Here is a 19,544-nt window from a genome sequence, read left to right as displayed (position 1 = left end):
TTCCCGACCAAGGCACAGCTGTGAAGTTTAACTACACAAAGCAGTTAAGTTGGGCACAACTTTATTCTCTAACTAACAAGTGCTTAGGTTGGGATGAAGAGACAACAACAACAGAGTTTAGGAGGCATGCCAGTTATAGAACAAGACAATCAACATTACAGCTTTGATGAATATGTTCCGAGGCACCTTGGAGAAGGAAAAGAATGGAACGTTAACTGATGAGCAAGTGAACCACGCTGCCACTGCATATCTCCTCTGTGTATTGGGATGTGTCATATTCCCCAATACTTCTGGCAACCGGATCGACGCCAACCTTATACAACTTTTGGATCCTCTCCATGAAGTCGGTGACTATTCTTGGGGCACGACATGCCTAGCATTCTTGATGGAAGAGTTGAGAAAGGCGTCGAGGCTAGGAACCTGCCAAGTTGCCGGGAACGTGGCTCTATTGCAGGTTTTTTCTTTAACTCTATAACTCACTCTATAGTTATTCGGTAGACAATACATATGACGCATATTCATAACTCCAAAGGACGCATATTCGGTAGGAATTGATCCATCTTATTTTCCTAATGTTTGTTATTCGGTGGCTAGGTACTTAGTTTTATTTACGATTATATATAATCGGAAATATGTTTTTGATATTACCACCGAATATACAGGCCAGAAAAACTAGAGGTTACTGAACTCCAAAGGACGCATATTCGGTAGGAATTGATCCATCTTATTTTCCGAATGTTTGTTATTCGGTGGCTAGGTACTTAGTTTTATTTCCGATTATATATAATCGGAAATATTTTTTTGATATTACTACTGAATATACAGGCCAGAAAAACCATAGGTTACTGAACTCCAAATGACGCATATTCGGTAGGAAATGATCCATATCTATTTCCGAATGTTGGGTATTCGGTAGATAGGTACTCAGTTTTGTTTCCGATTATATATAATCGGAAATTATGTTTGGAAATTACTACCGAATATACACAATCTATTTACTAAAACTTGATTTCTTATGTATATAGGCATGGATCTATGACCACTTCCCTATCCTGAAGTTGGCCGGAGAGAACCCGGGGTGGTGCAAAGGTACTCCTAGAGGAACAAAGTATATATTTGAAGACAACCGTTCTAGGACAAAAGAGCAGCAGTTGATTCGCATGAGGGAGATTTTGGACCAATTGAAGGCCTCGGACGTATGCTTTGATCCATACAAGGAAGATCGAGCCAGTGGGCATATAAATTTTCTGTCGGACTTGTCCATTTATTTTGGACCATTGTGGCACCCCACAGGATATGTGATGTATAACCCCTCTAGGGTGATGCGACAACACGGGTATATACAACAACAACCTCTGGAGAAAATGGGGGATTACTACAAATTGGAGTTGGAGTTGTGCTCTTCTAGTGGTGATAATCTTACAATTGTTCACACAGGACCACCTACTGTTCTTGATAACTGAGATAAGAGGAATGACTTCATTATCGACACGGGTAGACGAACCAACCGAGGTGATGAAATTTCTCCATACTATATGAGTTGGTATAACAAGGCATCACATCCTTTGGTTATCCGTGAAATCAAATCCAACACTACTGCGGCGGGTTCAAGTTATAATTGTATCATCAAAGACAAACCAGCTGGTTATGATAGACTGGTGCGTGTTCTTATATTTTTGTTCATTTTATATTATTCCTATAAATCTTAGGTAATTACCGTTTGATGTTATGTCATTACGTATAAAAAACAGGTGAATAGGTTCAAGCGTGTTTCCAAAATGTTAACTGCATGCTTGAAGAGCGGAGATCCCATGCCAGCTGAGAAGATCAAAGAGGCTAGAAATCTAGTTTATAATATGGATAACGAAGATTATGCTGCCCAGTTTGGGGAGAAAGTCACGAAGAGGCATCAGCCCAAGGTCGCAGTATCAAAGACGGGTAAAAGAACTCGAGCTTCATCGAGCGCTGAAGCTGCTCCAACTGAAGGTGCTCAAACCCGTGGTCGTGCAGGACTGGGAGGTAGTCACGGTCGTAAAGTAAAGAAGAGCAGATAAATGACAATGATTTTTGTTGTACATTCGGAAATTTGTTTGGGTAACTAAGTTAGACAAGTTCAAATGACAATTATTTGTGTGGTATATTCGGAAGTTTTGGTAACTAATTTAATGTCCGATTATTTCAAAGACAAAATTTGAAAAGTAAAAGTTTTTCCAAATTCTGATTTTTGGGCCATCGTAACAAACCACGCCATGGCTCCAGGTGGTTCCAAGGGCCCATATTGAAGGTTAGACATCCCATATTCGGAAGTTTGGGTAACTAATTTAACGTCCGATTATTTCAAAGACAAAATTTGAAAAGTATAAGTTTTTCCAAATTCTGATTTTTGGGCCATCGTACATTCAGAACTTTATAAAAAACCTATCCTCCGAATATCACAAGTTCAAAACAAACCACGCCATGGCTCCAGGTGGTTCCAAGGGCCCATATTGAAGGTTAGACATCCCATATTCGGAAGTTTTGGTAACTAATTTAACTTCCGATTATTTCAAAGACAAAATTTGAAAAGTATAAGTTTTTCCAAATTCTGATTTTTGGGCCATCGTACATTCGGAACTTTATAAAAAACCTATCCTCCGAATATCACAAGTTCAAAACAAACCACGCCATGGCTCCAGGTGGTTCCAAGGGCCCATATTGAAGGTTAGACATCCCATATTCGGAAGTTTTGGTAACTAATTTAACTTCCGATTATTTCAAAGACAAAATTTGAAAAGTATAAGTTTTTCCAAATTCTGATTTTTGGGCCATCGTACATTCGGAACTTTATAAAAAACCTATCCTTCGAATATCACAAGTTCAAAACAAACCACGCCATGGCTCCAGGTGGTTCCAAGGGCCCATATTGAAAGTTAAACATCCCATATTCGGAAGTTTTGGTAACTAATTTAACGTCCGATTATTTCAAAGACAAAATTTGGAAAGTATAAGTTTTTCCAAATTCTGATTTTTGGGCCATCGTACATTCGGAACTTTACAAAAACATTATCCTCCGAATATCACAAGTTCAAAAAAAACTGTTTCCTGGAACCAAACAACACCATAATCGGAAAGAAAGTTGACTCATAAAATAACCGAATATTACAATCGGTAGGTTGTTTAACAAAATAATCTACCGATTTCGTATAATCGGCTAGTTTTTATATTAATAATACTCCGATTACATCCATTACATAAAGTTCAAACGGCCTTAACCTTACAATTTCGTCAAAAGCACCTAAATCCATACTCCTAATTGACCATAAAAGTATGAAAACAGATCATAACTTCCGGTGACCATAGAAATTGTCCCTCTTGATTTTGTAGCATCCTTCATGTTCAAATCGTTTCCCGTAGAGGTCCACATACCGGCAATCCGCAAGATTTCTCTGAAATTACGAATGAGTAACAAGTTAGTACTAACTTTTGTTAATGTGAATTGGAGTTACATAGATACTTACTCGTTTTTCATACGTCCACCAAGGAAAAGCGTTCCTAACAAACCGTTCCTCATCTTCAAGTTTGTCAATCTCCTTATCTAGCGCATTCTTTCTCATATTAATATCATTGGATGATCTTCGAATTCGATTACCATCTAAGGCCTCAAATACCATTAAGATACGGTTCCATATCTGCTCTTCGGATTCCGATTTGTGGAGCTTGTGAACAAGATCATGAGTAGTTACCACAACCCACGCTCTATAAATAGCACAATCTTCTTCTTCGGCAAAAGCAATATCCATGTTTTTTGTTATGAAAATTAAAACTGAAGAGAGGAAAGAGTTTGGTGCAATTGGGGTGATAGATATGAGTTTTTTTATATAGGTTTAGGGTCCAACGGCTCTTTTTGTTTTTCCCAAAAACTCCAACGGCTAATTTGACGAAAGTTGAATGTGGAGAAACCAATAATCGGTAGGTATTGGATTTAGCATATCTACCGATTATGGTAGCTTTCAAAATTTGAATTTGCGGCAACTTATAATCGGTAGGTTTTGTAATATATTTAACTCCCGATTAATGCTGAATCCAAAACACGAACCAAGAAATACTGCACCTCGTATAATCGGAAGTATGGGAACGATTTTGGCTTCCGATTGCATTCGGAGGGTAACAATGTTATCATATCCTCCGAATATATAAGGGTAATTTCGCCATTACGAATTACGCGAGATAAGGGCTGGCTACATTTTCCCTTTGGGTGACCTTTTTTGTTTTATTATTGGCCCCTAAATCCTTTTGAGTGGCCCCTAAAAACGCCAGGTTCTTTATGATGTCTTAGATTCATTTTATTGATTCTACTTGGGTGTTAGTTGTAGGATTTCCTGCGACTACACTTAAAATAATAGATAAAGGTGATTTTAAGATTATTGCTGATATTTAGTGATATATTGATATTAACAACATACTAAAATATCTATAGAACAAAACTGACGAATGGGTTACCCTTCCATTAGGGTTCTAAAACTTCGCAGTTTGAAAAGAATGTGGAACTTCAATTTTTTCCAAAAAGGGAACAAGATTCTCAGACAATATAGGTTTTCTTAACTTTTGATCCTCTTTCTTTCCATTTCCATTTTCAGCAGTTCCACGAGGTAGGTACAATTTCAATAATTGATTCATGGCAACCAAAAATGAAGATATGTTTTCTTAATTTTTGAAAATGTCCCTCAAATTTGCATTTACTATTAGTTTCCTCCGACATCTTAACATGTCAGATATACATTTGGATAAAGAGAATATTAATACACTAATAATTGTCAGAAAAAGAACGAGGATTGACTTATTGTTGAGAGTGAAGATCTTAAATTCTAGTAATCAGAAAGACCAGGAGATGAAGCAGTGAGGCACCGAGACTAAAAGCCAATGAAAACACTGGACATGGGAAAACACTCTTAACTAACCCTTTATATATTTTTGTTTTCATTGCCATATAAAATGAACTCCATCATTTTCATGAATCTTAACCAGTACACTCCTCCCTCTAAAAACCTATACAACAACCTATCACCGATTATGCATGGTTAAGCACAAGTTTAATCACAAGGGCACTCACGAATTCTAAAGATGGTACCTAATCGGGTATACACATGCAAGAAATAAAGATGAGCTACACCGACTCACTAGCTACCAGGCACTAGGCTCTAGGCAGAAAGCGAGAAATAGTAAAATCTAGCAGTTGCCAGTTTGCTACTATATGCCATATTGCAAACTGGAATAACCCACCTTACATGTCTTAAGAGTATCTTAGACCTACAACCACTTGACTTAGATTAGAGTGATACATAAAAATGATTATAGGATTATTGCATACTTTAGGTGATTTATTGATATTGACAACCTACCAAACACGACTAAACTACTAGAATATCTCCATAGAACGACAAAAAGTGCTGATGAATGAGTTATCAAAACATTACGCCCTTCCATTAATCCGATGAGTGAGAAAAAACAATTAGAAAATAAAATTTTCTTATAGAATGGTAAGAAGCTAACCCTCTTTCCCGGTTAACTTAACGGATAACTTGATAGAAATAAATTAACTTGGAGTTTGTAGGAATAAGGATTACATACAAAATCCAATGGAATTTTTTATTTTTTGAAATAAATAAACGTTCCTCCAGCTTCTTGCCATCTTTTATTCCTTTATAATTTTCAGCAATTCCATAAGGTAAACACGCTATCGAGAATTCAGTGCTGGTAACCGGAAAATAAGGTACAATTTCTTAGTTTTCCAAAATGTCCTTTTAATTTTTATTTCTTGTTTGTTTACTCCAACATCTCAAACATAATTTTGGTTGGAAGAGATTGTAAATACAAATTAGGATTCACTTATCGTCCTAATTGAAAACTTGATTTTTGGTCATTAGAATGATTGAGAGATACAAGTAGTGAGACGAAAAGTCAGTGAAAATACTAGGTAAAACCTGCGAAAACAGCACTCTAGATATAAGTAGGATTCACTTATGCATGGTCAAGCACAAGTTTTATTACAGGGGCGCTCACGACTTTCAAAAAATGCTACCATATGCCATCAAGGACAAAAAACAACTTCAGCTCAAAACTGTTCTAAATCACGCTTTCTTGCCTTCTCATCATAAAAAAGAAGTGCATGAAACAAATATAGAAATTTTTTAATTTATAACTTGAATTTTCAATTGCGCAGAACAGTGTAAACCAATCACCCTAAATCGAAAAAAAAGAAAAGATTAACCTATAAAAATCAGTGATTATTATTATTATCAAAAGGGACAATAGCAGTTATACTACTAGTAACAGTACTGCATTTTGCTGTTTGGCCAGTATCACCAGAAGCTTATAAATTCATACCAATTGGTTTCACGTTCAAGTACGGTGTAGGCATTATCCTTGGAGAAGTAGATGAAGCAGCTCCATTTATCACCAACTCCTCAATTCTTTCAGCGACAGTTTTCTTCAATTCTTCCATAGCTGATCTCATTTGTTCTAATTCATTCAAACTCAACCCATCAATGGGTACTTCCCACCAAAACTTATTAAGCCTCTTCAATTTCTCTACCAATGCTCCTTTCTTTTTCTCAACATCTAGTTGATTAACAACCTTCATATACTGATGTTGCTCATGCGCTGAAAATCCATGTCGATGAATATCAGCTGGTCGAACCGCCAGTTGAAGATTATTAACATGACTATTCCCTTGTGAGTTTAGGAAACGACTTATGGTGGAATCGACATGTGGGTTACCAAAAGAGTAAGCTTTTCCGGCCGGAGAGAAAACGATAACAGCAATTTCAGCACCACACAATACACATAGTTCACATACTTTTTTGAACAAGCCATTGCGACGTTTTGAAAAAGTGACTTGTCTGTTTGATTCGCTTTCGATCTTTTGTATTGGGATCTTTTTCCTACCTTGACTTGGTTTTCTTTCCTTTTTGTTCTTCATTATCATCACCATAGTTGCTGACAAAACGAGTTTGAGTTTAGTTAGAGCATTGCATGGATGTGTATATATGTCAGTGTTGGCCAATAAATTTCCAAAAATTATTTCAATTATGACAAAAGAATTTGGGAGATTTTACTATGTTTGGCAATAGTTTGGTTGGACTTTACGTGGTTAAATTTTCAAAAATGGCACCTTTAAAAGCATAAATGGCATGTTTTGGTTGTACTGTATTAGTACTTTCTTTGTGGCGGTTTTGTGTGTACTAGTTAGGGCTGAACATGGTGTCGGTTAACCGTTGGAAACCGACCGAACCAGATTAATAAGCAAGAATCCGAACCAAACCATTTAGATTTGGATTGGTTTGGTAAAAAAAGTTGAAAAACCGACATTACTGGTTTGGTTTTGGTTTGACCTGAAAACCGAACCAAAAACCATTGGGAAACCGATAAATATAGACCATTGATTAAAATCAGATAGATTTAATCTACCACGTCTATAACACACTTTTAAACCTAATTTCTAAACCTACACTACACATTTTCTTTTTCTTCTTCTCCTCTTCGTAAACAGTCTCCAGAAGCAAAAACCCTCGCCATTTTCTACACCAGTCCACCACCATCTCCAGCCATAATAAAACCACCACCCTAGTCCAATCTTCTCTTCGTATTTCTTCTTATTCTTCTTCTTCTTCTCAATCTTCATTTTTCTTCTTCTTCTCAATCTTCTCAGTTTTCAGATGTACTGAAATTCTCAAACTTAGAAACATCTTCTCACTTGTCACATAACCAAATCGATTATCTAAGTCGAATGTTTTCATCATTTCAAGGTACTTCAACTCGATGATGATGATAATTTTTCTTATTTAAGCTTATAATTTATAATTTTAAAAACTAGGGTTTACTAAAATTAATTTTGCATAATTGATTTTGCAGGTTCCCTTTGATTCAATCATGGAGGATTCACAATCAACACCCGTTAGTTCCTATTTCTCAACTAGTTTGGGTTTGATTCTGGTTTTGATAATTAGTTTGTGAAATTTGGATTATCAATTTTGCTATATAACAACTAATCATAATAATATAGCAGCAGTAACATAACAAAGAACATAATAACAGTGAGGAAAACTTCTGTAGTTTGGTTTTTTGTTTGCCAAATTTCCTTAGGCCTATGTAACTTCTCTTGAGTAGATTTGTTGTGTTTATTTATTACAGCACTAGCCTTGGCCCTTGGGTTTCCTAGTGACCCTTCTTGTTTTGTTTTGCAACTGTGCTTGTGATAGTGAATAGTGATGTATATAAATTATATGGTCTGCCAAATGGTACTGGCACTTAGTGAGTTATGTATTGCAATTTACTTCTATTATGTATGTCTTTATATCATCAGTTCAACTTTACAGTAGTATATTTTCTATTGGGTTAAGCTATATTGGTTTGTTGATTGGCATTTTGTTAGTGACTCAGCTTTTATGCAATGGAAGATTGTGATGTATAGGATTAGTGACTTATATATACATGGTAAGAACTTAGAACAGATTGGTGCAGGTCAAAATGCTTCACCGTTGTTTTTTAATGAAACACTTCTCTTAGTTCTCCTCTTTAACTTCTTTTTAGAAGCAACGCGCATCATCCTGTTGATAAGTGAACTAAGACAAGTTTCTGCCTTGTTTATATTCAGGCTTCCGTTAACTCAAATGCATTGTTGCCACCACTACATCCTCCTCCAAGATCTTCTAATGCTTCTACAGAAGTTAGTTCAGTTGGAAAAGTACCAACTACAGATGAAGCTCCATCTGCACCAGCTGCCAATGTTTCCGATGCTGGTACCATCACTGGCACTGCACCAGCTTCTAAGAAGCGGAAGAAAACTTCATGGGTATGGGATCATGTTGATCTGGACCCTCCTCCTTCGATAATGGTAACTTGCAAGAAATGTAAATAGAGAATGAAAGCTGACTCTTCTACACATGGGACCGGCTCCTTGAATAACCATTTAAGAAAGTGTATGAATCTTATTCCTAAGGATTCTGGTCAGTCGACTCTTTCTTTTGAACCTGCTAGGCTGGGAGAAGATGAAAAGTTAGTTTTTGTAACTTTTTGTCAGGATTCGTGTAGAAAAGCATTGATTATATTCATCATAGTGGATGAGCAGCCTTTTAGAATAGTTGAGGGGGAAGGTTTCCGAGAATTTTGCAGGGTACTTAAGAGTAGATTCAAGATACCATCTCGTATCACTGTACGGAGAAATGTTATGGAATTGTTTGAGTACGAGAAAGAGAGATTGAAGAATTATTTCAAGGTTAATAAAGTCAGAGTTTGCCTCACCACTGACACATGGAGATCACTTCAGAAGTTGGGATATATGGTTATTACAGCACATTGGATAGATGCTAACTGGAAGTTGCACAAGAAGATCATTAGTTTCATCCAAATTGTAGGTCATAGCGGTGAGACTATTGGTAGGATGATAGGAACATGCTTGTTAGATTGGGAGATCGAAAATGTGTTTACTATAACTTTAGATAACGTTTTTGCCAACGATGTAGCTATAACATATCTGCAAAACCAAGTGCTCAGAAAGAATTCAGATTTAGTGAAAGGTTTCTTACAAGTGAGATGCGCTGCTCATGTCCTTGCCCTTGTTGTAAAGCATGGAATGAAGGAGTATGACATCTCAATTAAGAGAATAAGGGCAGTAGTGAAGTATTGTATGGGTTCTCCTGCAAGATTGAAAATATTTATGGATTGTGTCGCTTACGAGAAGATTGAATGCAAGAAGGGTTTGGTCCTAGATGTAGACACCCGTTGGAATTCGACATTTATTATGTTAGACTCAGCTGAGAAGTATCAGCCAGCTTTTGAGAGGTTAGAGTATGAGGACAAGGCATTCAAGAAGAAGTTCTGTTTTGTTGAAAGTAAAATTCCTTTAGTTTCTTCTACTTCTAGTACTTCCACCGTTGATAACCAACCTGACTGGGATGTGGATGAAAACCAAGATGCAGACTTAAGTTCTGATGAAGAAGTTATTGCTACTGCAAAGAGAGGAAAGAAACGCAAGAGAACAAGTTCTGATAAGGCCCCATCAACACCTCCTTTGCACGCGCCATACCCATCAGATTGGCCGTATGCTAGAGCCTTCGCGAAGTTTTTGAAGGTATTTTTTGATTTTACTGTCAAGTTCTCCGCTTCTACTCATGTTACTGCACACGAATTCTTGTTTCATGTGAGTGTTATTCATCGAACTTTAAACACATGGTCAAATCACAAAGATACATTTCTTTCTAGCATGGGTCTTAAAATGCAAAGTAAATATAACGAGTATTGGGGACGTTATGAAAAGATGAACAATCTTATGTTTATTGTTGTATTATTGAATCCACAAGATAAAGAATTAGGATTGAAGTTTCTTCTTGGCCAGTTAGGAATTGGTGGTGGTTATTTGAGAACATAACTAATGGATCTTGTAATGAGGGACTTTAAGGCTCTTTTTGAAGAATACTGGGATGTCCAAATGAATGTTGGAAACTCAACAGTTGTAACAGATAATAGTGGTGGTAATACTGTTGGCGCTGAACCAGATGATGAAGGAGATTGTGCTGCAGCCGCACTTATGGCAGAGAGAGCAAGAGAAGAAGAGGAAAGTTTTGATGATGACGGAAAAAATGAGCTGGAGACTTATTTGAGAGAGAAACGAGAACCACGTTGGCCCGAATAAGCCAAACAGGCTCTCGTAGGCACGAAAAGGCCAAATGGGCCCGCTTCATACCTCTCCTCTAATATTCCAATCAACCTTCCCCTGTAAAAACCTAAACCCCTCACTAAACCCTTTGATCACCACTGAGAGAGAAAAAATCAAAACCCAGAAATGTTAGCTCGAAAGCTCTCAGCTTCCAAATTCAAACATGGGTTTCGCCTCTCCTTCATCACTTCTTCTTCTCAGGTAAGCAAGTTTCAATCTTTAAACTCTCACTTACTTTCCAATTTTAATTCAGCCCCTTATAACCAATACCCACACCAATCTCCTTCAAATCTTCCTAGATTTTTCACTTCTGAATCACAAACATGTTTCAAATTCATAAGAGAAGGAAATTTCGATGTGAATTCATCTCAAAATCATCTAGTTTGCCCTGGTTGTGGTGTTCATATGCAAGGATTAGACCCAAAATTACCAGGTTACTTCCTGAAACCCTCAGAGAAGAACCCAGATTATAAAATGAAGTTAGATAGAAAACCCAGTGTTGACGAAAGTGAGATCTCAAACTCTATGGAAAGGGGAAACCTTGATGAAATTGATGACCCCGAAGAAGCTACTGAATTTGGTTCGAAACCGGGTGTTTGTGCTAGATGTCATTCGTTACGCTATCGCAGGAGATTGAATGATGCTGCGGTGGAGAAATTGTTACCAGATTTTGATTTTGATCATACAATTGGTAGGAAATTGGTTTCGACAAGTGGGGCACAGTCGATTGTTTTAATGGTTGTTGATGCTGTTGATTTCGATGGGTCGTTTCCTAGGAAAATTGCTAGATTGATTTCGGATATTGAGGAGAATTCAGTAGATTGGAAACAAGGGAAAACGGGGAATGTACCTAGAGTTGTTCTTGTAGTGACGAAAATTGATTTACTTCCACCTTGTGTATCGCCCACGAGGTTGGAGGATTGGGTTCGTACGCGAGCGCGTGAAGGGGGAGCTAATAATGTTACTAGTGTTCATTTGGTTAGTGCAGTTAGAGGTTGGGGTTTGAAACATCTTGTGGATGATGTTTGTAAGCTGGCTGGTGCTATAGGAAATGTTTGGGCTGTTGGAGCACAGAATTCAGGGAAATCAACGTTGATTAATTCGATAAGTAGACATGCTAGTGGAGGGGAAGCTACTGAATTAACTGAAGCTCCTGTGCCTGGGACTACTTTGGGGATTATTAGGGTCGAGGGTGTTCTTCCTGGTGAAGCGAAATTGTTTGATACTCCAGGACTTCTGCATCCTCACCAGCTTACGACAAGATTGACGTGGGAAGAACAGAAATTGGTGCAGATAAGGAAGAAGTTGAAACCAAGAACTTACAGAATCAAGGTTAGTAGATTACTATATTGATTTGAGATGTTGAGTTTGTTGTGAGTTATGCAATTTTGCGTAAAAGATTATGATACTTTGTACACCTACTGAAATGGTAATTTGTTGTCTTAAAAGATTTATATGGATTTGGTAATTTAGTTGTTGATATTTCAGGGAGTTAACACGTTGTCTTACTGCGCAGCTCAGCAATAATTGCAGAAACAGAATTTCCATTTTTATTCATTCAACGGAATGAAATGTTTATTGTTGAATCTAAGTGAAGAACATTTATGTATGCAATAGTTACGCCAACTTTGAGAGCCTTGAAGTTAACTGATAGGTTGTTGTCCTACCTTTATCTTCTCGAATACGACCCTTTTCCTCTCATGTCTGTTTTAGATGTTTCGAGTATTTTGTTAGATTGGAGAAAATCCTATGTCTAAGATACTATTGTGGGAGATAGGAACCTCTGTATCACTTTTCAAACTCTGTGTTATTTAGCACTCGGGTTTCTTTCTGTTAGTGATAGCCTGACAAGAATTAAGAAGGCATCATGTAGGTTTTGTGTGTTATTACAGATTCAGCAAAGGTGGATGTGATGATTAGCCTCAGTGTAAACCTGTGCACATGCTATAATATCTGATAATGGTCGGCATAATCTAATTCTGTGGTCCTTTTAATATCTTGATACTGTGTTTGATGTTAGTATGATTATGACAAATTGGCAGGCTGGTTATACTGTTCATATTGCTGGCCTAATGAGACTGACTGTAGAAGAAACATCTCTCGATACAGTTTACGTGACTGTCTGGGCTTCTCCCCACCTTCCTTTGCATATGGGAAAACCAAAGCATGTTGAGACTATGCTCGAACGCCATGTTGGTCATGAGTTACAGGTATAATTGTCTTTAAAATCACAAAAATAATCAGTGTTCAAGGGTTGTTGAGTCTGAGCCTTGGTATTCGTTTATCTTTGTAGCCACCTGTCGATGTGAAAAGAGTCAAGGAACTTGGAAACTGGGTGCGAAGCGAATTTTGTGTATCGGGCAACAGTTGGGATGTAAGCTCCATGGACGTCTCAGTTTCTGGTGTTGGTTGGTTTGCAGTGGGACTAAAAGGGGAAGCCCGCTTAGGAGTTTGGACTTACGATGCCATTGATGTCACATTACGGAACTCACTTATCCCACAAAGATCAAACTACTTTCAAGTGCCAGGATTTATAGAATGCAAAAAGCTGAAGAAGCAAATGCAGAGGAAAGAAACTCGTTTTGATTCATCACTGTTACCAGATAATGCTGCAGATACAAGTTCTTGCTGATTAAAGGTTGTAAGTTTATCTGAAATGAGAGTCCCCGGCTGGTTTCAAATTTCACCTAAAGCTGGACCCTTGGCATGAAAATGAAGTAATGGGAAAGGAAGCCACTGAATGGTTCGACTGAGAAAAATATTGGTATTCAAATGAGAAACTAGGCACGGATAATGAGAACCCTTATCGAATTCGAAGTATATTTATGAAAAGCCAGCTGATTGATTGTTTTGTTTCGCTCTACTATCTTGTCATTCCACATATGGTGCAGAGAAATGAGGATATTTTTTCTTGTTAAGAAAACCCAAGGATTCAGAATATCAAACATGAAATTGCAGGTACCTAAGTTTGGAACTGAGATTTACCAGGTGTAATTTGTTCGTGGTAGTTGTTATCAGCTAATGTAAGCCATCATTAAGTACTCTCGGCACAATCAGATGATTAAAAAAAAATCCATTGATCTCTATCATAGCATCAAGTGGTGATGCTATCTCTATTAATTTGTATTTATATCTTGTTCAAGTGGCGGTTCTGGTAATGGCTTGAGAAGTTGTGGTGATGGTGGTTCTGTTAATGGCTTTGGGTAGTCAATTCAGTTGGGTTTTTGTTGGAACTTTTCTTTCCAGATAATAACTTTCCGGATAATTACTGTGAAATTCGACTATGTACTTATCGTGTAGGCCCATGTCCCTGACTCAAAGAGTCATCAGAGTGTTAGACATTTTAACCCATGAACATTACGGCTGGTGCCACACTGTAGTGCAGTGGTAAAGTTATATGATACCAGTGACATGAGTTCGAACGAAACTCGCTAGCATCGAATGATTTCCCGATCAAAAAGAAAAAACATGAACATCACCCGTTTCACCTCATTAATGTGATGATCAAACTAGGAAGACCTAACACAATCCGAATCTGAGACCATGTACAGCTAAAAAATAATTGAAATAATTGATGCCCTTAAGTGACATGCCTCCAATAGGATGCTGCAACCAAGCAGATCCAGTGGGTTTTTTTTCTTTTTTTTTCTGAAAGTCATACATCTTATAAAAAACAGAAAGGAGTTTCGAATTACACAGAGATAACATCTCTATTGGTTGTCCTTATTTCAGTTGCATTTCATGAAATATGGGAATCCCCAAAAAGTATCCGAATCGAAAGTAGAGACCGACTATCTAAAACAAGTAAAGAAAAAAGATAGCTTGACATTGTGATCCATTGTTGCTTATGAGAACCCTATTTCCTTGCCTCCTTTGCCAACCTATCTGCTACTTTATTACCTTTCCTATGCTTAAATAAGAAACCCAAAAAACTAGAACAGGTCTTTAGAATTTTTATGGCTTCATTGATAATTGTCTGATTCCTCCATTGAAGTGTGTTACTACTTCTTGTGGAAAAACGGATAATTCTCTGGAAATCCCCTTCAATCCAGAAGTTTTCGAAAGTTCATGTCTTTTGCCCTCTTTGCTGCTTCCGAGAGAGTTAAAGTTTCTGCCTCTTCAGCACTGGCTCTGAGGATTTTCGCAAATTTAGCTGAGACAGCTATACCTGAATCATTACGAAGAATTAGTCCACAGCCTGCATTTACAGTAGTGTCTTACCATGAAGTATCAAAATTTAGTTTGAACTGATCCTTTTGAGGTGCTTTCCATTTTTGACTGTCTTTTGAATGTCTATCAGTGTCTTGTGCATTATTAATCCTATAAGTACCATCAATGTCTAAGTTTTGCAGAGTATTTGTAGGTAGAGACCAGTAGTTTAGATGTTGTTGAATAGCCAAGGAAGTCTGTAAACTAGTATTAGATTTATTTTGGAAGATCCTCAAACATCTTTCCTTCCAAATAAACCAACACTTCGTCGTCATTACCTCAATAACTGAATCATCACATGAGTCTGCTATCCAATCAGAATATATTAAGCAGTGTAATAACCAAGCAAATTCAGTGGTAAAATCGTCTGTGTTGCCTGAGTTTGAAACTCACCCAATTTCTGAACGATAAAACATAGAGAGAATGATCACAGCTATCTCTGCCTGACTAAAAGGTTAAAACATTAACTTGACATGCTATGAGAGTATTGAGGCCAAAAGAAGGCCAACTAATCAATTAAATCACTAATATTGAAACCAGTAGCACAGTGTTTTCATTTTAGATATCAGAGAGATGATCTGAAAATACGATGTCAACATACTTTACTTCGAAATATGAAGGTGTGTTGTACTTTTTGTTTCCCTTTGATTGATATTAGTTGTCCCCAATTAGTTTTTGACTCTGACACGACTTTGCAGGAGAAGAAAAGTTATAAAATGAGGCACAGAATCAGAACAAACTTACTTCTTTTCAACCAGACCGACGCTTGCAACCTGTTCGCGGAAATTCCTGAAAGAGAAGAACAACACAGAAATCTGAACTTTCTCCCTGAACTTCTTTGCATCCAGCCGTGGACCTGAATTCAGAGTTTTCTTTAGCTCTGAGATTTTGTTTACTTATACTTGTTATTTTGTTTACTATGAAAACTATGAGTATCTAATTTCCTTATTGATTGAGGAGGATTTCAAAAATCCGGTCATGTTTTATTAATCAATTTATGCAAGTTATTCTTTCGATAAATATCTCTTGGTGATTATCTTTTATTGTTCATATGACCATGAGAAGTATGCTTGCTATCTAAGCGTGCAATTAGGTATCTTGTATGCAACTCTAATTCTAGTATAGAGAACTTTAATACGTAATTGTTAGAGTACTCAGGATTTGGTATACAATATTGTGTAAAAGATAACCCTAGTATAACGTGTCTAACTTACAAGCATGTGGCTAGGAGAAACATGATTTCGCAAATATATCAATTGATTGAATTACACTTAGAGATCTTATTTTAGGTGGTTCATTTGATTACAATCCGCTAGAAACTTTCTATGCGGTGATTTAAGGAATCCGAAGATTAGTTGAGCTTATAATTTGTCTAAAAGTTGTTAACAATCGAAATTTATTGAAGGTAGAACTTGTATGATTAATAATATCTTGTTCGGTAGTGGCAAATGAGCTCTAGTCAATTCCAACTCATAATTTGAGTTACAATCTTTGCAATCTTGATGTCTTTCAATAACAACAACAATGTATTGGAAATAATAACTTAAAACTCACATCCTCCATGTGGACTTGAACTCGACTTACCTCACTACTTATTTATAGATTTCTGCAGAGTAAAAGAATTATTATTGATATGTTGACAACCACATCATCTCAAAGAAGAATACAAGTTGTATCACAACTTTGGTATATTGGATTACGAAGTATAACATCTATCTTTTGAATTTAGTAATTGGAAAATGGACATTATCTTTGTAACTTGTTACAAGATTGTGTAATGAACTTTAGGTTGATTCCATGCCTAGAAAACCTATATTTTATTACATGAGTTTAAGGAAGTAAACTTGTGAAACTTATTTCGTAGTAGAAAGGAATCAATGAAATTGGTGGTCCGATTCCTATTGGGGATCTTTAGCAGTACCGATTCTCATTGGATATCTTTGGAATGACCGATCCCTTCCTTGGGGATCTATACCAGGACCGATCCCTATTGGGATCTCTTGCAAGATCGGTTCTAATAACAATTTCTTATTTTCGGTTTTCGTATACACTAAAGTTTGTGTGAATATCGGAATATGAGTTGATATTTAGGAAATTCCAAGTTGTCGACATAAAGGGTAATTTAAAGACATGCTAGAATATTATCTTTTATTATTCAAAGATATTACTTGATAATCAAGGTGAGATCCCAAACCTAAATATTTGAGAACCTTTTAATTATGGTTTTCGAATTTATGTGTTTTATTTTCCCAGTAAGTAAAACATATCTCTGGAAGATATATTAGTAAAATATACTTGTATGTTTTCTAATATTGAGTTGCCATCCGTTAGGGGTTTCGATTATTATTTGGATATTAGCTAGAATTAGACAAACCGAAAATTGGTGTTTAATCTTTTGATATTTTCGGTTATGGAAATTCCTAGGTGTTGAATCTACCTTGGTAAATAAATAGTAAAGTTTGTTCTTCTTGCAAACTTATACTGGCACTCGTATTTCATTTTGTAGTCAAAGTGGTGGCCGACTAATCGTAATAGTTGTAATACTATTGCTGAGAGGAGAGTAACCTAGCTAATTAGGCGTTATCTCTTACGTCCACTAGTTTAAAGTCTTTTGTGGGATCAAGAATCTCTAGAAATACCGTTTGTGGGAAACTAGAATCGTATTGTTATTTTAGTTTTCAATTATTGATTTGATTGACTAATGATGGACAAATTTTTGTGTCTGATTTGTCTCAATTCTCTATTTTTCTAGTGCTCAATTTTGTACTTATTATGGTGTTTTAGTGTTTATAAATGTTTTTGGGAAATAAACTTTGCGAAAAATTGTATCGAAAAAGTGTTGAGGCTCCCATAAGATTACTAATGGCACCCAAGTGCCAGGGGCCCCATCGTGGATAAGGTCACACCATCTTCATCTAAAGAATTTTGACGGGAAGAATTTGTTTGAAACTACGAAGGTTTATCTGGAGAATTTTGTTTAAATTTTCTTGGAGATTATCTTGAATTTTCGTTTGGAGATACCCTATTTCGGAAAAACAGGTCTAGTATGTGAGTTGTAATTGGAAAATAAAAACAAATTTCCATAAATCATGGAGGATAATATCTTAGATAAGTATACGAGATTCTGTCGTTTAAATATGGGAGTTATGTGAGGACTGGCAGAAGCTAGATTATACTCTGTCTTAAAAGAATTTTGAACAACTCAGATTCGATAATTAATGCGTGAGAGGAAAAGTATTTCCTATGTTATTATTTTCAATTATGAAAGGGATTTGAGATTTCAATGATTTCTTTCCTTAGGTTGTTGCATGTGGTGTATAAATAGAAGTTGTGTGGGAGAAAACCTACACGATTATATAGAAAGGTTAAATGAATTGTTATACCAGTGTCCACATCCCGGCTTTGAAAAAGCTTACATGGCCCAAGTTTTATATGAGAGCCTCTATAGTGTAACTCACATGCGTGTAGAAACAATGATTGATGGAGAATTCACCTATCATAACCATGTTTTGACTCGTTTATAGAGTTAGCTGGAAAAACTAGGAAATGGTCTTCAATGATAAAACCAGAAATATCTAGAAATCCGATGCATAGGGTCGATAGAGTTGAAAATGGGTCAGATATCCTTAGGCATCTAGAGGCCTTAGAGATGTATCAAGGGTCAAACTATGATATGAGCTGCAACAATGAGCCTAAAATCTATCCATGTACTATGTGTGATGACCAAAATCATATTGGACCCTAGTGTCCTTTGTTTTACGCAACAAATACAGCACGAGTCCAGGTTAGTGTATTACATGGTGGTTTAGTTTCTTGATTTGAAGGTATCTCCAAATTTGTTTGTCAAGTTTGAAGTGAAAAGTTTTTACCAATTTTGCAACTCGTTACCACTAATTATTTACTGATTAATAAAATTATTTTGCTTCACCAAAAGCAAACTATTTTTACTTATAAAAGTCAGTTTGAAATTGTGGTACTGATCGAATTTCTTGCTTTTCGACAAATAACTTCAAAAAATGTAAACTTTTTTCTTACTAACTTTTTGCTTTTTCACAAGAAACTTCTCAAAATGTATCTAAACATCCATTCCATGAAATAAAAGAAATGGAGTTTTCGTTTCGAATAACTTTCTGTTTTCGTTTTTCCCTCTTTTAAGCGTTAACTCTCCTCTTCTCTCTTAAACAAAAGAGCATCTCGACAAGTAATATCTAGATTGAGATTACCAGTCCACTCTTCTCCCTAATCGTCTTTATCATTTATTTATTCTAAATCACGCCATTAATTTTGGTTCTAATATTTCTCCAATGTTCGGTGATAAAACTACCAAGGTTAGTTTTCAAGAAATCACCGAAATCGGTAGCTTTCACACCCAAAAAGCAAGCTCAAACAAAATCAAAAGCCAAAGCCAATGCTAGTATCATACTTGCACCACAAGAAATTGAATCTGCTTTTATACTATACTGGAAGCAATGAAAGCAAGGTTGGAACTTGTGGTATGTATCAGTGAAATCCTCTGGCATGATTTGGTAAACCTTTTCTTTGTTTTTTTGCCTTCATAGTGTATATAATTTTGTGAAATAACTAGATATCTTTTTAAATCATTTTGTGATTAATCATTTATTCTCAAATGAACCTGGACCAG

The 19,544-nt window shown here is 36.4% G+C and overlaps 3 protein-coding genes across 3 annotated transcripts; 2 read left to right on the top strand and 1 right to left on the bottom strand.

Moving 5' to 3' along the window:
- Window positions 1-6,349: 6,349 nt before the first annotated feature.
- On the bottom strand, window positions 6,350-6,970 carry LOC113341346 (agamous-like MADS-box protein AGL61). The gene has a single exon (XM_026586255.1). It carries the CDS (start codon window positions 6,968-6,970, stop codon window positions 6,350-6,352), a length of 621 nt encoding a protein of 206 aa, XP_026442040.1.
- Window positions 6,971-8,273: 1,303 nt separating this feature from the next.
- Window positions 8,274-10,405, top strand: LOC113341344 (zinc finger BED domain-containing protein RICESLEEPER 2-like). Its single transcript, XM_026586254.1, has 3 exons — window positions 8,274-8,321; window positions 8,633-8,872; window positions 8,978-10,405. Exons 1-3 carry the CDS (start codon window positions 8,274-8,276, stop codon window positions 10,403-10,405), a joined length of 1,716 nt encoding a protein of 571 aa, XP_026442039.1.
- A 375-nt stretch (window positions 10,406-10,780) lies between these two features.
- LOC113341466 (GTP-binding protein BRASSINAZOLE INSENSITIVE PALE GREEN 2, chloroplastic-like) lies at window positions 10,781-13,835 on the top strand. Its single transcript, XM_026586341.1, has 3 exons — window positions 10,781-12,025; window positions 12,736-12,903; window positions 12,987-13,835. The coding sequence occupies exons 1-3, from the start codon at window positions 10,820-10,822 to the stop codon at window positions 13,323-13,325; spliced, it is 1,713 nt and encodes a 570-aa protein (XP_026442126.1). The 5' UTR covers window positions 10,781-10,819; the 3' UTR covers window positions 13,326-13,835.
- Window positions 13,836-19,544: the final 5,709 nt, after the last annotated feature.

The sequence above is a fragment of the Papaver somniferum genome, unplaced genomic scaffold, assembly GCF_003573695.1.
Source record: "Papaver somniferum cultivar HN1 unplaced genomic scaffold, ASM357369v1 unplaced-scaffold_29, whole genome shotgun sequence".
In the NCBI taxonomy this organism is placed as follows: domain Eukaryota; kingdom Viridiplantae; phylum Streptophyta; class Magnoliopsida; order Ranunculales; family Papaveraceae; genus Papaver; species Papaver somniferum.
The sequence above is the reverse complement of the archived record's forward strand: the minus strand, read 5'-3'. Positions and strand labels throughout refer to the sequence as shown.